Source organism: Pelodiscus sinensis, chromosome 12, assembly GCF_052426305.1.
Source record: "Pelodiscus sinensis isolate ZL-2025 chromosome 12, ASM5242630v1, whole genome shotgun sequence".
Lineage (NCBI taxonomy): Eukaryota > Metazoa > Chordata > Testudines > Trionychidae > Pelodiscus > Pelodiscus sinensis.
In genome coordinates this window covers 2416653-2439239 of record NC_143063.1, presented here as the reverse complement: position 1 = coordinate 2439239, position 22587 = coordinate 2416653, and the positions used below count along the sequence as shown (strand labels likewise).

The 22587-nt window shown below is 57.9% G+C and overlaps 1 protein-coding gene across 3 annotated transcripts in view; it reads left to right on the top strand.

Moving 5' to 3' along the window:
- PLEKHG4 (pleckstrin homology and RhoGEF domain containing G4) overlaps nt 1-22587 on the top strand; it is a 98351-nt gene that overhangs the window by 7407 nt on the left and 68357 nt on the right. For 2 of the 3 annotated variants that reach the window (XM_075940575.2, XM_089781392.1), the window contains exons 2-5: nt 2532-3122; nt 9994-10191; nt 14616-16797; nt 20078-20293. In XM_075940575.2, the coding sequence (XP_075796690.2) occupies nt 3084-3122; nt 9994-10191; nt 14616-16797; nt 20078-20293 (2635 nt within the window). In that variant the 5' untranslated portion in view covers nt 2532-3083. The remainder of the gene's footprint in view (nt 1-2531; nt 3123-9993; nt 10192-14615; nt 16798-20077; nt 20294-22587) is intronic. The other variant, XM_089781393.1, reaches the window with a different exon arrangement.

Here is a 22587-nt window from a genome sequence, read left to right as displayed (position 1 = left end):
TAGTGTAGACCTGGCCTTAGACAGTGAGAACGTTTTTCAACACCTTTCACTCTTTAGGCCTTTAAGGTCAGGATACATCTACGCACCAGAGTGGCCAGCCTTCCAGGATTGTCCTGGAGTCTTCAGGGATTAGAGATTCATCTGTAGTGAAAGATTTGTGTCATGCAGTGCAACCTCCAGGAATATGTCCACCCCACACGGGCAACCCTAACACACGCGCACGGCAGCTCTGCATAGTTTCAAAACTCGCTATGTGATGTGAACACGTCGGCCAAAGTCTCGGCTGAGACCACCAAACTTTCTCTGTCCTCTACCACACCCAGCATTTCATGCGGCAGGAAGGACTCCATTTCGGTTTGGAGGTACCATGTGGAGAGGGAGACCAAGAGGAGAGATGCTGCCCTCGGAAGACCCTCAGGAAAGACAGCTAAGGCACTCCCCTCTCCATGCCTACGCAGCTCTAGTGGCAGACTGTGTGAGGGTGTGGAGACAGCCTCCTTGCCTCGTTGGGGTGCTAGGAGGAAGCAAACCAGCTCCTCTAAGCCCAGGGAGTGCGTTTGCGCCTTTCTTGTGTGTTTGGAATCCAAGGAAGGGAGAGGGCTCCTCTCCTCGTAGGCCGCAGCCCTGCACGCCGGCGCCCCGGCCGGGTATTTTAGCCTGACGTCTGTGCCTGCTGCGTTACAGCCCTGCGGCATGCAGGGGGGCCTGACTCCAAGCGCTGGAGAAGTGTCCTTCCCACGTCTGGGAGGACAAGCGTTGGGTGGGCGCCTGTCCCCGGCAGAGGGAAGAGTGCTGCCCGGGCAGCCTCTCGCTGAGGGAAGAGATGAAGGTCATTGTGAAACGGTGCTTCCTGGAGCCACCGATGGCCCCAGATAAGGCCCCCGAGAGGAAATGAAACGGCCTGGGCCAAGCGGGTGCCCAAACTGCAGGCCAGTAGCCAAAGGCAGGCTCGCCCGCTGTGACCGGGTCATGTCATGGTAGATCGGGGTGGGGAACCTATGGCCCAAGGGCCGGATCCAGCCCCCCGCTTGCCTGGATCCGGCCCCCGGGGCTTGGGGCTCCTCCTCCCGCATTGGGGAGCTGGTGCTTCAGCTCTGCAGCCCCCTTCCACCCAGACCCTGCACCCCCACTTCCCACCCACACACTGAACTCCTCACCCCAGAGTGTCTGGGGGCCACAATATCTACTAGCTCCCCCGCCCGCCGCCCCATGGCTCTGGTATGTGAGGGGGATGTGCGTGGGGGTGGGGTTGCTCCTCACTTGTGTGCAGCCCCCAACAGATTTTCCTGTGGGTCAGCAGCCCCCAACCTAAAAAAGGTTCCTCACCCCTGTGCTAGATGATGGGGACCCCAAGCCCCACCGCTGGCCCTGCCCTTGCTGCCGATGCTCCCCAGAATCGGAGCCTACGTTTGTTCCTAGCCCTCACGTTTGGGAGCAAACCCAGGGCCGCTCCCTGGGGGGCTGATACAGCGACATCTGTCGGAGTCGGCAGTCGGCTTGACACAGTAACCCGCAGGGGTGACCTGCCCAGCCACCTCCTCCTGCCGGTCCCTCCCGTCCAAACCAGCAGGCTGCAAATACTGAGCATTGTTAACTATTTCACCGCCGGGCGTTTCAGTGCAAACACCCGGGGAAGATAATTATGGCACCATCCCACGGGGTGCGCCAGCCACCACCCATCCCAGCTGGCCCTGCCCCAAAGCCAAGACCTCCAGCTGCTCCCTGACAACGTGGCAAATGGGGCTTGGAGCAGCCAGCACAAGGCTGGGGCCTAAAACACCCCGCGGACCACATAACGCCGGCATAACGCTGAATTGGCTATGGCAGCGGTGATCCCAGGCACAGCGCTAATGAGATCATCGGCCGAGTCACAAACACAAGGCTGCTGGCCTGATTAGATTAATCATTTCCTCATTGAACTAATTAAAACCCTCTAGTTTAACATTTGAATGAAGCTGCCACAGAAGTGCCGGTTTTCCCCAGAGTCTGTACAAAGTCGCAAAACCAGCCTCTCCATCTGATCTCCCCCAGGGCGGGCACACCAGTTAGCGGCGGCTTCCCTTACCTCCTTAGAATCCTAGAACTAGAAGGGACCTCGTGAGGTCATCGAGTCCAGTCCCCTGCCCTCACGGCAGGACCCAGCACCGTCTGACCATCCCTGGCAGGTGTCTGTCCAACCTGCTCTTCAATATCTCCAGGGATGGAGACTCCACAGCCTCCCTGGGCACCTTATTCCAGTGTTTAACCACCCTGACAGGCAGGAAGTTTTTCCTAATGTCCAACCTGAACCTCCCTTGCTGCAATGTAAGCCCCTTGCTGCTTGTTACTAACCTCTGAGGATAGGACAATTTTTCTCCCTCCTCCCTGTGACACCTTTTTAGATACTTGAAAAACTGCTCTCATGTCCCCGCTCCGTCTGCTCTTTTCTAAACGAAACAAGCCCAATTCCCTCAGTCTTCCCTCACAGGACATGGTTTCTAGGGCTTTTATCATTGTTGCTCTTCTCTGGACCCCCTCCAATGTCTCCACAGCTTTCCCGAAAAGTGGACACAAGACTCCAGCTGAGGCCTGACCAGCGCAGAGCAGAGCGGAAGAATGGCTCCTCATGTCTGGCTCACAACACGCCTGCTAATGCGGCCCAGAACGGAGGTTGCTTATTTGGTCTTGTAGGGAGCCCTGATAATGTATCGGCTGGCTCTCCTTTCCTGCGAGCATCAGAGGGGCCGCCATGTGAGTCGGTATCCGCAAACACAACGGGGGGCCCGGGGCACCTGGGAGACTAACTTGATTTCGGCACCCGCTTTCGTGGGCAAAAACCTGCTTTGTCAGATTTCCCAGGAATTGTGAATCACACAGCCCCTGCTGAGAGACGCTCCTGGCAAAGCAGCAGCAGGGAGAGGCAAGACGAGCTGCCAGAAGAAGACAGCAGGGATCGCTGGGCACTGCCATTGGGCAGTTTGGTAGCTGGCTGGTATGGAACGCATAGATCGGTGCTGGACTAAAGGATCCGATGATGGCCGGTCTTTTCCAGGCAGAATCGTCACAGGCACCACGTGAATGCTGAGAATCCACCACCGGTCTGAATGCTTGCATTTGCACAACCTGCGAGCATCACTGGCCAGGTATAATGCGTTGGTGCCCAGAGCCAAAATACCATAGAATCATAGAATCCTAAGGCTGGAAGAGGCCTCAGAAGGTCATCAAGTCCAGCCCCCTGCCCAAGACAGGACCAACCCCAACTCAATCAGCCCAGCCAGGGCTTGGTCAAGCCAGGACTTAAGCACCTCTAGGGATGGAGATTCCACCCCCGCCCTAGGGAACCCAGCCCAGCGCTTCCCACCCGCCTATGGAAATGGTTTGTCCTACTATCCAACCTAGACCTCTCCCACCACAACTTGAGACCATTGCTCCTTGCTGTGCCATCCATCACCACTGAGAACAGCCTCTCTCCGTCTTCTTTGGAACCCCCCTTCAGGGAGTTGAAGGCTGCTCTCAAATCCCCCCTCACTCTTCTCTAAACAAGCCCAAATCCCTCAGTCTCCTCGTAGGTCAAGTGCTCCAGCCTCCTAATCATGTCCTCTCACTGAGACCAGCAGATTTCCCCTGACTACGAATGGTAGTGCTCAACCGATTTATCGATTAACCACTGAGCTGCTGCTTATTGGTTAATGGGATCCGTTTATTTAAGCGCCTGTAACCGAGTAACAGCTGAGATTTTCATGGTTACCATTGTGACCGCCTGTTAACATCCCTACCCCTGAGCTCAGTGGAGTGGGACTGAGAACAGTGTGCTGGGAAACGTTGGAAGATTTCCGTGGGACGGAGTAATCTCACATCTGCTCTGCTGGGATTTCTGGGAAGCGTTTGTATCCTGCCCAGGAAAACCTTATTGACTGGGGGCCTGAGGTTAGGCTTGTGGACACTGCAACGTGTGTGTGTGTGTGTGTGTGTGTGTGTGTGTGTGTGTGTGTGTGTGTGTGTGAGGGGGGGGGGGGCCTAGAGGCACCTACCCACCAAATGGCACAGGCAGGAGGGGCAAGAGGCTGTGCCTCTGCGTGGCCCCAGGACTAGTGGGGAGGCCTGGTGCCCATAGCAGGGGTCGCTGCCCCACACTCACCGGCAGCTGTGGGTGTAAGCGGAGCAATGAGACTCTGCTCGGCCCCCCTGGCTGTGTCACTTGGGGGAGGGGAGGGACGTCCCCCCCACAGTCACTGGCGAGAAGCAGAGTGACGCAGCCAGGTGCCGGGGCACTGAACCATGTCTCTCCGCTTCCCCACACGGCCTCCGGCAATTGGGGGGGAGACCCTTGTTGTGGGTGCCAGAGCCCCCTCTAGTCCCTGGGGGGCGCAGGTGCGGGATGGGGGTGGGAAGAGGTGGAGCAGGGGTGGGGCCTTGGAAAGAGGGGGCGTTGTCCTGGCCCTCCCCCAGGTGGTGTGGGGAGGAGTCACATGGCCAGTGGCGCCCCCCCGCGTCTTTCCTCACCAGTCAGCCCTGCCGGGGGGTGCCCTGGGAAAGGCAGAGGGGAATTTCCCGGCAGGATATAGCCAAGCGCGCGTTCACCGCCATTTGTCAGCGTGCTTCTCCATTGGCCACGCGCCCGCCACTCGCGGGCATTCCCACAGCGCCAGGTCTCCCCCATCGCAGTGCCCCGGGAGCACGGCACATTGTGAATGGCCGGGGGCTCCTTCAAAGTTCTGCTGCCTCTCCGGTTCCCTTCGGAACAAGCTGCTTCTTATGCTCTCCGGGGCCTGGCGTGCCGCCCCGTCCGCGGAGGAAAGGGAACATGCCTGTGAACGGATTCTTCTTGGTGTCTGAGCTCCCTCCCCACCCACGGCTTGGCCTCCCTCCCTCCTGTGCACAATGCTGCCTTTTAGAAACCACTCCTTAAGCCTCCACCCTTCTTTGATGCGGACGGTTGCTTTTGTTCCGGAAAGGCTACAAAGGGAGTCTCTCTGGGGCCCTATGTACTCCTTTCTAAGCAGGAGTGCAGGGAAAGGGATCTGCTCATTGTATCACTGAGTTAGCTGGCGTATGGGCACATGTTTCCAAGGCTGTGGTTGAGCACGGGAAAAGTTGTTGTCCCATTCGTGTAAGTGCTGAGCAGTGGGCCTTGGGAGGAGGAGAGCTTGTGTTCACGACACTCAACGTCTTTCTTTCCCAGCAAGTTAGAACATAAAGAGCGGCCAGACGGGGTCAGACCAAAGGTCCTTCTAGCCCAGGGCCCTGGCTGCCCACTGTGGGCAATGCCCGGTGCCCCAGAGGGAGTGAAGAGAACAGGGAATCATCAAGCGACCCCTCCCCTGTCACTGATTCCCAGCCTCTCACACACAGAAGCTAGGGCCACCATCCCTGTCTGTCCTGGCTACTAGGCAGTGATGGACCTAATCTCCATGAATTTATCTAGTTCAACAGGGTTCAAAAATGAAGTCCCTGGCCTTCACAACATCCTCTGGCAAGGAGTTCCACAGGTTGCCTATGTGTTGTGTGAAGAAAAACTTCCTTTGGTTTGTTTTAAACCTGCTACTCATTTGTTTCATGTGGTGACCTCTAGTTATTATGTTATGGAAGAAAGTAAATAACTTTTCCTTATTCACTTTCTCCACCTCTGTCATGATTTTATAACCCTCTCTCCACAGAAGTCATGAAACATTCCAACAAAGGATTTTGTCCCATTATGTGTTCATGGGCAGGTTATCCAGAGAGCTCTCTGCACCCAGCAGCTCCCCTGTTTTTGAGAGCTCCCATCCTCGTGGCCAGAGGTTCAGAGCACTCTAGGGTCAGGTGTTAGCTGCAAAGTTGGGTGACTCTGACTAGAGACCATAGGTCAGTGCTCAAGCAGCTCCCTCCATAGAGTTAGTGGAACATGACCAGGGCATTGCTGTAGGACGCTGTGACATTGATACTACAGCATTGTGACATTGCATCAGTATGTCAGAATGGTTCAGAGTTTAGGGCCAAAGAAGGGCCTGTCAGATCATCTGATTTGACCTGTATTTCAGACCCCTTCCCTTCCCACCCCGGCACCTGTGTACTCCGACTGGGCTTCCAGAAAGATATCTAGTCTGAGGATTTCAAGAGATGGAGGCTCAATCACTTTTCTTGGTAGTTCGTTCCAGTGACTTCTCGCCCTCTCTGTCTGGCTCCAGCTTCTAGCCGCTGGAACTCGTTCCTGCCTTTCAGCGCCAGGGAAATGCGTCTGATCACGGAACGCAAATCTTGATTGATATAAGTGCTTGCTGATGCGAAGATAAAGTTTCTGGCCCTGCTCAGCCATTTTGCTGATGGGGTCTCCTCCCTTTCTTAGCACACGCTGATCCCTGTGGCGTAAAACGTGCTGAAAGGGGACAATGCTTCTGGCGAAAAGATGTTAAGCAAACATCTTTAGGCGGGTCTGACTGAAAGTTTATGCACTGCCTTGGCGGTGCCGCCGAGCTGATATCCGTGAAGTTTCACTTCCCTCGCTGGAGGCTGCTCACAAACAGGAATGTCTCCTTCGCCTTGGTACCAGGAGGCCTTGGGGATGGAGACTCCTGGCGCATCACGCACGGGGCTGAAGTCCAGAGGTGGGAACAGGTGTAAGGTTATCGTTAACGGGAATGGGAGGAAATCAAACGAGGACACAAGCGTGCTGGCGAGGAGGGGAAAAATCCAACCGGCTACAGCATCTCCTTACAAGTCTCCTCAGGAAAGGATCGGGAGTCCTATAGTTTGGCTGAGAGCTCTCTTGTTGGCCTTGATGGTCTGTAAAGGGGCCCCGTTTATGCCCAGGGAGCATACAGCGGCAGTAACTAACATATCTATGCCGTGCCAAGAGTGCTTCACCACTGTGGCCCACAGCTAACTTGCACACAACAATTTCATTGGTTGTATGAGGGAGATGCCACAGACAGCAGATTATTTGGCCCAACTGCTGCATCCACGCCCCCAACTGCCACCCACACAATTCAGCACAAATCTCCTCGCACAAAACCTTCTGATCCAAATTAACGCAACCACCCACCCAGGCCAGCAGCACAGGAATCCCAAACATGCACAGTCACTTAGGACAGCACGCAGAATCACCTTCACCATTCTCACAAATCTCCCAGCACAAATCAGCACAACTGCCCAACAATAACAACACAGCCAGCACACACTATAACCTCAAACATCACACTGAGAAGGTCGATACTGCCGCCATCGATCTTTTGGAGTTTGATTGAGCAGGTCTAGTAAAGCCCTACTAAATCAAACTCAGAGGGTGCCCTCATCAGCACTGGTATGCCTGCTCCTCACGAGGATGAAGGGAAGCCAAAGGGACCATTTGCTCCCGTTGACCTCCTGCTGTGAAGACCGCATGGAAACTCGAATGAAGGTACGTCAACTCCAGCTACGTAATTAACATAGCTGGAGTTGCGTATCTTAGCTCGACCTTCCCCTTTAGTGAAGACCTGGCCTATGACTGTTTTGTTTACATGCTGCAAAACTCAGTGGAGCACCAGAGAAGGGCTGGTCCAATGTGCTACCACAACCCCGCTCCACCCCCGCCTCAGCCGGCATGCAGCCACAAGCCTGCGAATCACGCAGCTCACAGAGAAAAGTGCTGCTCCACCAAATGAAATGAGAGAAAATCACTTCCACATGTGGCTGGCCTGGATGGGACAGCCCTGGAAGTGCTGCAGCACAGTGTGCAGGATGGTCGGGACAGCTGCTGCTCAAAAACAAGCACTCGGGAACGATTAGCTAGCAATCTTTGGTTTAATTAAAACCAAATTAAGGCGAGGCACTGGGCCACAGCCTGATTAGGGGCTGGAGCACATGACCTGTGAGGAGAGGCTGAGGGATTTGGGCTTGTTTAGTCTGCAGAAGAGCAGAGTGAGGAGGGATTTGATAGCAGCCTTCAGCTACCTGAAGGGGGGTTCCAAAGAGGATGGAGAGAGGCTGTTCTCAGTGGTGGCAGATGGCAGAATGAGGAGGGGGGTGGGTGGGAAGCCCAGCGTACGGCCCACATAGACTGCTCAGGGGAGCTGGGATGCCCGGTGGGGCAAAAGGGTGGGGAAGGGGGCTGCAAGGGGTGGGCCAGAATTGACCTTCCTGGTCTAGCAAAATCCCTCATCCGGGACCAGTCAGGCCGAGGGTGCCGGACCAGGGAGGTCCAAACTGAGCTCTTGTGGTCAGGGGTGGCCAATAAGCAGTTCGCCAGGGTTAGCCCTTGAAGGGCCGCCAGATGCTTTATTTACCTACACGTTCACTGGTCTGGCCACTCGCAGCGCCAGTCACCGTTCCCAGCCATATCCACGGACGTGCAGGTGAGTAAAGCATCCGGCAGCCCTTCAGAGGCTAACCCTGGTGAACCACGTCTGGCCTGCAGCCCACTTACTGCCCTTCCCTGCTGTGGGGGCTACTTCTCACCCTCCCACCCTGCCAGCGCCCCTCTGTCCTAACATGCTGTTCAGACCCCGCTGGCTGGAGCTGTGTCCCCAAGTCGCAGCTACCCAAGTCATTTTGGCTTTTTTGCCTACCCGGAATGTGTCTTTGGCTCTGCAGGTGAAAGGCCGTAGCTCCTTGGCGTGCACCCAGAGCTGGGCAGGGCGAGCGAGGGTCGCCAGGGGATTTTCTCCTGATTTCCTGTCTGAAGGCTGATTGGGGGCTGTCTGTTTTCCAGCTGGACTTTTAAGGAATGGCCAAGGCACACCCAGAGCAGGGGCTGTGTTCCCTTTGAGTGGCTTTGTGCAGAAATTCAGTCAGCCGGTCGTACGTTCTGAGCTGGGGGGCACCAAACCTTGCCGGGGGGGCACATGGAATGTGAGCCAGGGGCCGGGTGAGCTTGCAGGCCAGTCAAAGGCTTCACACTAACAAGCGGATTCGTGTTTGTGCATCTCCCAGAGCAAGTGAGTCTCTGCAAGGGCAGGGCACAAGGGAAGGGTGAGTCTCCACGCTGTGGCAGAGGAGACAGGGCCTGCATGTACCACACAGCAGCAACGCTACGAGAGAGCGCGAGTCAGACCCAGTTGAGAACACCTGCCCCAAAGGAAAGCCCTGTTCTTCCCATGGTGCCCTGGCTGCAGCTGGGTGTGCTAAGGCACCACGTTTGCGTCTTCAAGTCACCGCACCACTGAGCTACATTTACAGCCTGGGTGACGCAGCTGTTGTCAGCCGGCTACAGGTCACGCCAGCGCCTCTGGGCCCAGCTCCGCTGCTGAGATAAATCCCTGCTGCTTCCAGACGTCACGGGAACTATTATCATTCATGCCAGGCCCTGTTCTCACCTGCCGGGCCCCACTGACGTGGTCTTGCCAGCACCCGATTGTGCGCTGGGAGTGTCTGGCGCAGGGAATACCACTGATCCACCAGCGGGGTCCAAAGGGATTGTGCTGAAATTCTACAGGGAGGGGGAAAGTTTTAGCCCACTCTCGCGGGTGTAAATGGAGTTACGTACTTGATGTCCCTGGACTGACCCCACAGAAGGGGACACAGAAGGTGGCCCGCTAGCGAGATGAGTTCTGACTCCTCTGTGTGGGCTCTGGGGCCATGCTGGAGCGTGGGAATAATGGACGTGCCCTCACCGAGCGCTCCAGATTTGTGTTTTTAGAAAGAAAGGAGAGTCCACTCCCATTCCCCTGCAGATCCTCATCTGAGGTCTCTCTGACTGCAGAGCCTCCTTGCGGCAGAGGCTACTGGGAGAGCTCTCTGGCAACCATGTGCAGAATAAGTTTTGTTCTGTGCACTTATACATGCGCACCACCAGGAGAAATCCATGCTGCCAGCTGTGGGCACTGTGGTAGCACTGCTAATCAGCTGGGCAGCCTTGGAATCTCTCCAGAGTGGCTGCCCAAGCGCTCAGTTTACAGGGCACACTGCTTCACACAGTAAGGATGCTAACAAGGACTCACGCTCTTCCTCCTTTGCTTTGCTGTGCCCCACGAGTCTTGGGGTCCTGTCACCTCTGCTCTGTCCGAGGCTTACCTGGGCCATGCCACACCCTGGTGCCATTAATGTTCTCTCTCTTGACAGGACTCCGAATCGTTGGACAGGTGCATCCAGAATACCCTGTCCGGACTCTACCCTCCCTTTGAGGCCACAGCAGCTACGGTTCTGGGCCAGGTTTTTGACGTGGTGGAGAAAACGTACCATGGGGATGGTCTGCGCTACCTCATAGATTTCCTGATTCCGTCAAAGCACATCTTGCAATGCATTCAGCAGGATGCCTGCGTAAGTATCTCTCTCCCAGGGGCCTGTGGACAGCTCCTCCGGAAACCTTCTTGGAGCTCTAGGCCATCAAAGGGCTGGCCGAAAGTATCAGGACTGTGTGTGTTTATGTTTATAGTCTGTAGACAGGCAGATCATCAAGAAACGGGGTAGGGTTAGGTATTGAAACCTACATTAAGAAATCAGAACCTACATGCAGAAATCAGAACCCACATTCAGAAATCAGAAGTGGGTTGGTGCCTTTGTGTGGCGCATAGCCAGGAGCTCTAAAGCAGAGGAGTGAAGGTCTGGACAAGGGTGGGTGGGGCTGGTGTGGTCTGGGCAAACCAAGGGCCGCCTGCCCAGCCCTACCCTTTCCCCTGACCTTACTCAGGGACCCAGCAGATGTACCTCAGTAGTCTCTAACCCCCGGCCTCTCCCCAGTGCTATGGGGTGGGGATGCCAGATCCTGCTGCCAGCAGGAAAACACTCTGTATGAAACGTTGCCTGTCGGTGTTTTGCCCAGAACCCCCACTCCGTGCTGATGGTTGCTGGACTGTTCCCAGACTTGGTAGCCGTGAGGAGGAGTCACGCTACTTTGCGGCTACTGTGACTCTGAGATTATGCTCTTGACAATATTCCAGCATTGTCAGAGCCAGGCATCCAAAAATTATGAGTCAGGTCTTCCAAAGTCAGTCGGCTGGCTCAGAAACCGTATGACTGGTAAAAATAACACACCGGGGTTCTTTCTCTTTGCTGGCTGCTTTTGGAGCCGTTAGGGTGTACTCGGGGCACATTGTCAAGGTTTTCTGCGCAGCCGTGTGGGCTAGAAACTTACTAGTGAAAAAATAAAAGCGGAGACTCTTGGCCAATCACTTGTGTCCCGGTGATGGGGCTTTAAGAAAAACAACTGTCATGAGAATGGCGATGACATTGCAAACCTTGGCACCACTGTTAAGCTGTTGGGCCTGGGGGCTCGTGGCCTCCAGCGGAGGTTTGTGCAATCTTGCACACACACTTTGCACTCACACACTTACAAGTGAGTCATGTGTTGGTGTGTGAACGTGCACAGAAGTGGCGATCGAGCACTGGCCTGTGCCAGCGTTCTTGCCTGAGTGTCCCTTGGCAGGGCTGCTCCTCTGACATTGTCCGCACCCGGGGGCAGGCGTGGGGGGCATCTGTAAAAGCACGTGCAGGCTCCTTGAGGCCTGTGGGGGGAGCCCTGCTGATTCTGTGTTCCCCTCTTGCGGATTTGCCCACAGAGACCCTGTGGAAGAGGAGACGTGGTCTCTGAGGGGCAGGCAGTGGTTGTGGGGGAGCACGTGGGGTTTACAGAGACACTCCTTCTTAATCCGTTTCACACACAGAGAATGGAAAGTGACTGTCTAGGAGAGAGTCCCGCAGAAAGGGATCTAGGGGTCAGAGTGGGACCACAAGCTAAATATGAGTCAACAGTGTGACGCTGTTGACAAAAAAGGAAACACAATTCTGGGATGCATGGACAGGAGTGTTTTGAGCAAGACACGAGAAGTCATTCTTCTGCTCTACTCTGCACTGGTCAGGCTTCAATTGGAATATTGTGTCCAGTGCTGGGCACCACATTTCAAGAAAGATGTGGAGAAATTGGAGACGGTCCAGAGGAGAGCAACAACAATGAGAACATGGGCTAGGAGGGACGGCTGAAAGAACTGGGCTTGTTGAGTTTAAAAAAGAGAAGATGGAGAGGGGACATGAGAGCAGCTTTCAAGTGTCTAAAAGGGTGTTACAAGGAGGAGGGAGAAAAATTGTTCCCCTTGGTCTCTGGTGACAGGACAAGAAGCAAGGAGCTTGAACTGCAGCGAGGGAGGTTTAGGTTGGACATTAGGAAAAACTTCCTGTCCGGGTGATCAAACCCTGGAATAAGTGGCCTAGGGGGGCTGTGGAATCCCCATCCCTGGAGACATTTAAGTGCAGGCTGGACAGACACTGCTAGGGATGCTCTAGACAGTGCTGGGCCCTGCTGGGAAGGCCCTCACCCTGCAGGGCAGCCCCAAGGCCTCCCAGGCGCCATGGCGACCCCAGCCAGTGGTTTGACCGCAAGGCCTGCTGGGAAGTGTAGTCCCCAGGGGGGAGTCCAGGCAGGCCCGAGCCCCTGGCAGAGCCTGCTGGGAAATAAGGGGCGGTTAGGAGAGAGCCCCAGGGCGGGCCAGAGGCCTGGAGCTGTCAGGCCCTTGAGGCAGTCCCTGCAGTGTCCTGCCTGTGGGGCAGCCCCGGGGAGTCCCTGCAGTGCCCTGCCTGTGGGGCAGCCCCCGGGGAGTCCCTGCAGTGTCCTGCCTGTGGGGCAGCCCCGGGGAGTCCCTGCAGTGTCCTGCCTGTGGGGCAGCCCCGGGGAGTCCCTGCAGTGTCCTGCCTGTGGGGCAGCCCCCGGGGAGTCCCTGCAGTGCCCTGCCTGTGGGGCAGCCCCGGGGAGTCCCTGCAGTGCCCTACCTGTGGGGCAGCCCCCGGGGAGTCCCTGCAGTGCCCTGCCTGTGGGGCAGCCCCCGGGGAGTCCCTGCAGAGCAGTGCCTGTGGGGCAGCCCCCGGGGAGTCCCTGCAGTGCCCTGCCTGTGGGGCAGCCCCGGGGAGTCCCTGCAGTGCCCTGCCTGTGGGGCAGCCCCCGGGGAGTCCCTGCAGTGCCCTGCCTGTGGGGCAGCCCCCGGGGAGTCCCTGCAGTGCCCTGCCTGTGGGGCAGCCCCGGGGAGTCCCTGCAGTGTCCTGCCTGTGGGGCAGCCCCCGGGGAGTCCCTGCAGAGCAGTGCCTGTGGGGCAGCCCCCGGGGAGTCCCTGCAGAGCCCTGCCTGTGGGGCAGCCCCCGGGGAGTCCCTGCAGTGCCCTGCCTGTGGGGCAGCCCCCGGGGAGTCCCTGCAGTGCCCTGCCTGTGGGGCAGCCCCCGGGGAGTCCCTGCAGTGCCCTGCCTGTGGGGCAGCCCCCGGGGAGTCCCTGCAGTGCCCTGCCTGTGGGGCAGCCCCCGGGGAGTCCCTACGGTGCCGTGCTTGTGGGGCAGCCCCCGGGGAGTCCCTGCGTGCTAGTGCTTGTGGGGCCACCTTGAAAAGGGCGGGGCTCCCTGTCCTCCTCCCCGCTCTCTCCTGGACAGTGGGTCGGCTCCTCCCTCTCCCTCCCCTTCCTCTCGGCGCTGCAGCCTGGCACGTGGGAGAAGCAGAGCCCGGCTGGCGCGGCTGCCGTACCCCCGGCCTGCGAGCGGTGAGTGCCCAAAGCTGCCTGCCTGGCCACCCCGACCACCCCACTCAGGGGACTGACAGGTGGAGGGCACCAGGCACCAGGGGACAGGCCAAAAATCCATGACTAAAGCTGTCTGCTTGTCTGTTTGTCCATTTGATTTTGGGGACAAGCTCATGATATTGGGGGGGGGTCTGGCTGGGGGCGGTGCACTTTTGGGGTTGCTGAGTGAATGGACATAGCCGGGGGGGGGGGGGTCGCTGGGGTGCCTTTCCGGACAGGTTGAAATCCAGACGCTCCCAGGTCCCACGGCCCTGCATGCTGACCCTTGGCAGTCACTGGAAAGGAGGCGCAGTGGGGACCAGTGTTCCCTCTAAGCTGTGTGCTTGGGCGGCCGCCTGGCAGAGATTCAGATGCCACCCAGCTGATTAGCAGAGCGCCCACGGGAGGGGATTAGCAGAGCTGCACACAAGGGAGAAGCAAAGTGAAATGCCCCTGCCTGAGGAGAAAGACGCTCCCCATATTCCCCTCACACACCAGAGCCTAGAGGGGCCCAGGCTGGTAGATTTTGTGTGCTCCAGCCCTGCGGGTGGATGGCTGGGGGGCTGGAGCACCGGCCCGGGCTCCCCCATGCTGCGCCTCAGGGGCCGGATCCAGGCCACGGGCCTGAGGTTCCCCACCCCTGTGTGAGTGCAACGGTTCATCTGCAACCTTGCAATAGGTAAGCAGGTGTCTGGCTGCATCGGCCTAGGTTTGCACATTGTCATGGTTGCTAGAGAGTTCAGGCTGTTTGGAATTCCCTTCTCATTCTGTCCCCTCTGCCCCAATACATCACAGCCGAGGTGGGACTTGAGGACTCGAGTAGTTCTCTAGGGCGTGTGAATCCTTCTGTGTCCCTGGCCACTTCTCTGGGTCTCATCCCTCCCCCCATCTTGAAAACAGGGAAAATAATTGTGTAGGAGGCCACCTTGCCCCACGTGTTCATTCCTTATGCTTCATTTGTTCTTCCCTGTCCTATAGCGGAGCTCTGAGGAAGAGCTGGGTGTGAGCTCGGAAGCTTGTCTCTCTCACCAACCTACGTTGGTCTAATAAAAGAGATCGCGGCCCCCACCTTGTTTCTCTCTGCCCTGGGGCCACCACAGTAGAGCTGCCACACTGCCAGCTTTCCCGGGGAGCCATTCATCCTCTCTGACCCAAAGATTGTGGTGCCCTTTTGCTATCGGTGGTCCTGAAATGCTTTTCTCATCCCCGTAGGTCCAGTACTGTGGGTTGCTGTTCCACCATGAAGGCTGGCCTCTCTGTGTCCATGAGAAGATCGTAGTCCAGCTGGCCTCCATCGACTGGCGAGCCTTAAAGCCTGGGGACTTCTACCTGCAGGTGGTGCCCTACCTAAAGAAGTTTCCCCGAATCGTACTGAAATGTTTGGCCAAGGACAGGCACAGTGTAGAGGAAGTTGTGGTCCCGGAGGTCTCCTACACCTCTATTTTCTCCCTGGCATGGTTGCAGTCCATCAATGGAGAGCGGATGGGTACAGCGCTGGAAAACTGTTTACTCACTTCCGATGGTAAAATATTCCGGGTTCCCTGGAGTAGCGTAATTCATCCTGAATTTATCGAGAAACCAAAACCCGCTGAAAATCATCTCACCTCTTGCACAATGACTGAGGAAGCTTCCCATTTGCACGTGCCAACGGAGCCTTCCAAACGTACCTCGCCTGCTGCTGGACCTGCAGCGTTGCAGGCGCACGAAGTGGCGCAAGGCCATTCGGTCCTTCGCAGGACTACTCAGGAACCAACCGACACCCTTGTCAATGGGGCGAGCGCCGGGCCCCTGGCGGACTCTGAAAGTGACCCTGAAGGAGAGTACGTCGAGCTGATGGATGTTTCGCTGCAAAGGTTTGGGCCTCACACGGGCTCCTTGACGCAGTCGAAAGCCTTACATTCTAGACCGCGACCAAGAGCGGCTGTCTCTGCAGACAGACACAGGCGCGTTGCCCTCCGGGACGGTCACACGTGCTCAAAGAGTTTGGTTGGTTCAGCACTCACCCAAAAGCAGCACAGTCAGATGGACTCATCGTGGAGCTCTTATGCAGGGGACCGTGGACACACCATTCGTTTGGAAAACAACACGCGGGTGTGGCACGGTGAACCGTTGCCCAAAAGCCAGCTGGACGCCAAGGATCCGGGGAGTGTGGGGAATTCAGAGCCTACCTCTCACACAGCTGTGTCTGCAACCGGCAACGCAGAGAGTTCATCCTCCTCGGGGCCAGGAGCACACAGCGCACACATGATAGACTGGCGATATGCTCTGTGCAGTTACCACGACGCTTGTGCCGCGGACAGCGTGGCTGACAAGGCCCAGTTCACAGAGCCCCCTGGAAAACTGGAAGCTGAACGTGAGGCGTGTGGGGCAGAAACTGACAATGAAGCCACCGAGCAGAGCCTGGAAGCACTTTTGAATAATGCTGCTACAAGGGAGGGAACGCAAAACCCCTCGAGAGCCAGTGGGGGTGGCGACAGCACCGGAGTGGATTTCGCTCCTGTCTCTGTGACAGGACATTCCACCCTGCCCAGCAGGCAGGACAGAGACTCTGGCATGCAGATTACAGCTGAATCCTCAAGCCTGCCAGAAGGCCGCCCCCATTCCTCAGGGGAGGCCCCCGAGAGAGTCGTAGCAGTTGGGCACTGCGGTAACGCGCTGGCAGAAGTCAGTCCGCCTGCCCTGTTGCACCCAGGGGAGGCCGAGCCATTAGGAGAGTCAGACAGGGGGGTCCGCGTGGAGGAAGTCTGCAAAGAGACAGATGAGCACACGTTCCCTGGGAAGAAGCAGGCTAGTCATCCGTCCTCCTCTGCTGTTGAAGGGGGCATGGAAGGATCCTTGTCACAGGACAAAGGACAAGAGGTCATGGACTGTACGCAACAGAAAGTAGAAGCTAAATTACTGCAAGCCACTGGGCCCATGGGGATCAGCCAGAGTGCAAACCAGCGACCTAGCAATGGTGCCGTGGTAGATGTCCACACAGAGAACACCTGCCCAGTTGAAACCAAAAGGGACAGAGGGAAATGTGAGGAAACACAACACTGGGTGGAAATCCAGGGTCACAAAAGTGTCGGGGTGTCATCAACCCCAGTGGAAGGGGGTGGCCCGGCACACGTGGCAGGACAGAATTTGCTGGGCGGGGAGGAGAACAGTCAGAGTGCTCGTGAGCACGAGGGGTTGGACAGAAGGACCATCCCAAAGGCTGGGAATGACTCGGCAGCCTTGGGAGTTCTAGACACACCACAAGCCAAAGCCGAGGAACCGGCGGCCGCTCTGCTGCCCTCTCCCATTATGGATGGGGATACCACGAGGCCAACGCGGCAGGCTGAAAGGGGCGGCGAGGCCAAACCCCTGCCTCCCCCGCAGGAAGCAGCCAGCGGCGCGTCCCCTCCCTCAGGTAAACATGTCGCCTGGGTGTTTGAGAGAAGGGGCCGCATAGCCTGCTTCTGACAGGCAGCGGCCTCCGGGAGACGAGAATCTAGCAAATATCAAACGCTGTTTAAACACGTCTGATACTTGTGCTTTGAGAGGAGCCTCTCTGGGGTGGAGAGAAGATTCTGGAAGCATTTAGCTTGGCATGAGGCACGCTGGCAGGAGAGGCATTGCTCCAGCCAGGCTCACGAGGCCTGGTGGCTGTGCGCCCAAGTGGGCAGAGCCGGGAGTGTTTTATCCGACGCAGCATGGCCGAGCTTTAAGCCCTTTCAGTTTACCAGGAAAGGGCTGGCAGGCCCCACACCCCAGGGGAGTGGCCACTTAATGAATATGCACCATGGAAATGTGTAAGAATAGAAGGGGTCTTGTTCTGACCCGTTCAGAACCGAAGGCTGGTACAGCAGCAAAGGCCACAGGAAAACCAACAGATTTTTCAGTCTGACCCGACCACCAGATTTAGACTCTGGTGAAGCAAGTCTGAGGCCTGGAAACCCCCAGTGAACTAGCGGGCTGTTAGTCTGAGCGGCCCGGCCACGTGCAGCCTTTCAGATGGGGACCGGAGGGCACAGTGCGGTTACGTGGCTTGACGCGAGCCACGGGGTGGTTCAATGGCTGATCTGGGGTCAGACCCCAGATTACCTGACGCCCAGGCTGGTGCACAAATGAAATCACCGTCCTTCCCGCCGAGGAAATTGGGCGCCCAGTTAAAATTGCAGGCTCTCACACAAGGTTGTGTGCCTGCTGGGATGTCAAAGGCTAATCGGTGAACCAGTTCCCTGGTGAGCATTAGCCTCACCAGCATGCTTATGAGGTAACCGGTTAAACAAAGGGCCAGGCTGGGGAGCAGCTCCCTCCCCACCCACTCGCAGTGCGCGGGCCGGAGTAACTCCCTGTCCGCCCAGGGACCAGTGGGGCTGGAGCAGCTACCCACCAGCCCACGTGGGGCCAGCCGTGGACGGAGCAGCTCCCTACTGGGCGGGGCTGGCTGGAGCCAGAGCAGCCCCATGCCCGCGGCGGGCTGGCCAGCAGAAGCCTCGGAGGCAGGGGCCCCTGCCTGGAGCAGACTGTGCTGGGAGGGGGGTTTTAACCGATTAACGGATTAAAATTAAATCGTTTAACCGGTTAACATTTCCCATGGTATTTACCCGGTCTGCGTGTGGTGCGTATTCAGCCTGGATGCAGTGCCCTCATATCTGCAGGTTGGCTTCTCCGGAGATGGCCCACCTGAGGGAAAGTGCTCAAGCTCTCCCTGCTGGTCCCCTATTTATCCTGCCCATGGGCATGTGCACAACTGCGTTTGGCATCCAGCGGGGCCAAAGGCATTCACCCAGATTCACTGAGAAGTATCTTAATTCCGTAATTGCGCAGGGTCTCCGAGGATAGCCCCAGTCTGTCGCGACGCCCTTCGTAGCCGAGTCCCCGACTCGCAGCCCCGCACATGAGCAGGCCCTGGATCCCCACACTCAAGCACCGCAGCCCTTGGTTCTAGCCGGGGGGATTTCAGACCAGTCCTGCTGTAGCTTGTGCGTTCCGCTGCAAGCGTAGGGCCCACGGGTTCTGTTTTCAGGCTGCTGTTAATGTGCCTGCTCCCCTCATAACACTCGCCATGAAATTTGGGTTTGTGTGGTTCCCTCAAGGGGTAACTCGCATTCTCGCCTTTTACAGGGGACATCCGTGGGAGCTTGCCCAAGGTCCTGTCAGACAGGTGCTTTGGGCCGCACACTATACGGGAGTCTCTGTCGCAGCTTCTAGTGTCTAAACACACAAGAGGCACGTGACACTAGGACTGCGTCTAAGCTTGGCTGGTGAATGGAACAGGGTTGCCTTCGTACGCTTAGGTTGCTGTAAGGCTTTTGACTTGGTGCTGCACAACATTGTGATTAAACCCCAGACAGTGTCCAATGCACATGGCATACGTGGAAGGGATTGAAAATGGGTGGCTAGCTCCCAAAACGTCATTGGAAACTGGAGTTTTGGGGGGAAGTGTTCCCACCGCCATTGATTCTTGGCCCTGTGGCATTTGACATGCCATCATGCATGAACGGGAATCTGGAGTAGACGTCGAGAGGTTCTTTTTCCTCGGTATTTGGTGCGGCTGCTGCTGGAATCCCCTGTCCAGCGTGGGTGTCTACAATTCAAAACGGCTGTTGAATGAACTGAGGGGGTCAGAGAAGAGCCGGGAGAAAGATTTAAGGGCTAGAAACCGTGACGGAGCCCAGCCGCCCAGAGCTCAGCCTGTGTAACCTAGCCAGGAGAAGGCCGGGGATGACACTTGTGACGTCTCGACATGGGGAGCGGAGATTTAGTGGCGGGCTCGTCAGTCTAGCAGAGAGGGGCCACGCGTGGTCGGAGGGTGGAAGTTGTAGCCAGACAAAATCAGACAGGAAGGACGGTGTCCATGTTTGCCGCTGAGAGTAACTAGCCATTGGAACCGGTTCCCAAGCATTGAGGGGGGCTCTCCGTACGGGTCATTTTCTAATCAGATGAGCTGGTTTTTGAGGGATTATCGTGGGGGGGGGGGTTCTGCTCTGCGTTGTGTAGGGGATGGAGAACGGTGATGATGGTGACGTGACGGTGGCCCATCTGGCCTTGGAATCGATGTGTCTATGAAACGCCAATCCCCTGTCTCGCAGTGCCTGGCTCACTTCCCCGGGGTGGGCCAGTGTACCCTGAGTGGGGCTCCACCAGAGAGCGATTTCATCATGAGATAACCCGCAACGTGTCCGTGCCCCTCACGCCCGGCACCCTTCACGGGTCCCACCTGCTGCCCAGAGTTCTTGTAGGGCACAACCGCCACTTAAGGCATTTCTTTCAACACTGGGGAAAGGGAGCTTGGGAGTATTACAGGGCGTGTAAACAGCATTCCCTCCTGAGTCCACGGTCCTCCCATGTCAAGCGGCAGTGGAGATCCTCCATGTCTGTGTCTGCGTCAGGTGAGCGAAAAGGGGGAGCCACATCCCTTTTTGTAGCGGAGCAGAAAGCTGCTGTCCCGGGACCGGAACCTGGCTCTGGTGTGGGCCGCTAGAAAGCTGCCTGTCCATGAGCCGCGCTGTAAGGGACAGCAGCTGGGGATGCAGCTGTTGACTTAGTAACTGCCGGAGCTGTTGAAGCGTGTTGGGGCGCCCTGTGTCCGCGCCGTCCTGGCAGGTCTCTTGTATCTGGAGTGTGTTGGCTGACACCTCTGCCTGGGGCTGTGATCTGCCCCCCGGCTCCTGTCAGCAGCCAGGCTCACTCTTCTCTTTCAGGACCGCAGCGGGAAGGGGGAGAAAAGATACAGGACGGATCTTGCACACGTTCCTGGGAGCCCGGGGGTGGAGTCTGCTCCCAAGAGGAAGGCTCAGCAGCCGTCATTCACCAGGAGACCTCCTCTTCCGGGGCACCCAGGAGCTGTCAAATTGCACCCAGCACAGCGAAGGACGTGAACCTGGAAGTCCTCATGAGCGGTGTTGCCAGCCTGCCGGGTGAGTGATGGCGCTGTTGTGACGCGGAAGGGCTGAGCTGGGCCTGCTGCCAGTCGGGGCGCACGCTAAACTTTCACAAAAACCAGCTTGGCGCTGTGGTCCTCGCGCCCCTGGCTGGCTCTTGGAGCTGTCTGGCCGAGTCAGAGACTGGCCAGAACCAGGCTACAGAGGCAGCAGCGAGGGGAGATAGGGGGGCTCCCCGGGAGTGGGGCCGGAGCACACTAGCTGCCACCCCCAGGGACTGCGGGATAGTCGTGTAACTGCTAACATGTCATGCGCTTACACATCTGTTCAGCCCTAACTTGCTGCGGGGTTCAGAGCCAGGAAACTTCCCCAGCCACCCCGCCGGGCCTGTCTCTTCTGCTCGTGGCAACCCCCCCGGAGTGACGCCTGCCCCATGTAGCCTTCCTTCTTAGTCCCACTGCAAAGGGGCAAGCCATGGTGCTGATGAGACAGCCCTGTAGATCCCAGGGTATTAAGGACACAAAGGGGGAGGTCTTATTTGTTAACCGGGCCAGCGTCTGCTGTTGGGAGAGAAGCGTTTGAGCATATGGCTACCCCGCCCTGCTGTCCACATATTCCAAAGGATGTTGAAAAACTGGAGAGAACGCAGAAAAGAGCCACAGAACGGACTCATGGGCTGGAGAAGATGTATTCCAATTAGGGACAGAAATGGTTAACTGGTTAGCTTCATTCTTAATGGGTGAGGCTTACCAGTTCCGGTTAACTGGTAGGGACTGGAGCAGCTCCCCCCCACCCTGGGCAGGAGGCTGCTCCAGACCCATGGGGCCCACCGGAGCAGCCCCTGTCCATGGTGGGCTCAGCCCAAGCGGTGCACCGCAGGCACAGGCTGATCCAGCTGGCTGGAGCGGCCCCTGTCCCTGGCAGGCCCAGGCTGGCCCCCCCAGCCGCAGGTTACACGCTGGCTCCCTGGGAGCATGGCTGGCAGGGGCTGCCGGCCCCGCTCCTGGAGAGCTGGCTGCAGAGCCCACAACAAACTGTCCCTGCCAGGCCTGAGGAGCCTTGGCTGCGGGCTCTGTAGTATGCAGTGTGGAACTGTGCAACCGCTGGGTTTTAGCCGTTCCGCCGGTCCCTTTTTTAGCCAGTTTCTACATCCCCACTCGCAGTGGGAGACATCAGGGGCTCAGCCTGTGGAGAAGTGCGAGGGTGACTTGGCTGTGGTGGATAAGAACCTTCCTGGGCAAACATAGCAGCTCCTCCAAGGCCCGTTAACCTGCAGAGAAAGGCCAAACCCGGACCAGGGGCTGGGACCTGCACCCAGACGCAGGAGAACTGAGGCTCCGTTTGTAGCAACCTTGGCTCAGACTGCCGGGAGAGGCGGTGCCTGCTCCAGCTTCAACGTCTGGATGCTTTTCAGTCCCATGTGGACTCCCAAGCTGTGGGAGTCCACATGGGAGCAGTCTCTGGCTTGGGTGGGGGGCCAGCAGCTTCCATGGGTCCCTGAGCAAAGGCGGTGGGAGGCCCAGCTCTGCGCCCCTGGAAGGGAAAGGGCATTGGACAGAAGGGGCAGAGCTGGGGGCAGCCAGACCTCAGTGCCGCCTGGTCCGTGGCATGCTGCCTCTCCCCAACCCTCAGTGCCACCCGTACCATGGCACGCTGCCTCTCCCCAGCCCTCAGTGCCATCCGGACCGTGGCACGCTGCCTCTCCCCAGTCCTCAGTGCCATCCGGACCGTGGCACGCTGCCTCTCCCCAGCCCTCAGTGCCACCCGGACCGTGGCACGCTGCCTCTCCCCAGCCCTCAGTGCCACCCGTACCATGGCACGCTGCCTCTCCCCAGCCCTCAGTGCCATCCGGACCGTGGCACGCTGCCTCTCCCCAGTCCTCAGTGCCACCCGGACCGTGGCACGCTGCCTCTCCCCAGCCCTCAGTGCCATCCGGACCGTGGCACGCTGCCTCTCCCCAGCCCTCAGTGCCGCTCGGACCGTGGTACGCTGCCTCTCCCCAGCCCTCAGTGCCATCCAGACCGTGGCACGCTGCCTCTCCCCAGCCCTCAGTGCCGCTCGGACCATGGTACGCTGCCTCTCCCCAGCCCTCAGTGCCATCCGGACCGTGGCACGCTGCCTCTCCCCAGCCCTCAGTGCCACCCGGACCGTGGCACGCTGCCTCTCCCCAGCCCTCAGTGCCACCCGGACCGTGGCACGCTGCCTCTCCCCAGCCCTCAGTGCCACCCGGACCGTGGCACGCTGCCTCTCCCCAGCCCTCAGTGCCACCCGGACCGTAGTACGCTGCCTCTCCCCAGCCCCCAGTGCCACCCGGACCGTGGTACGCTGCC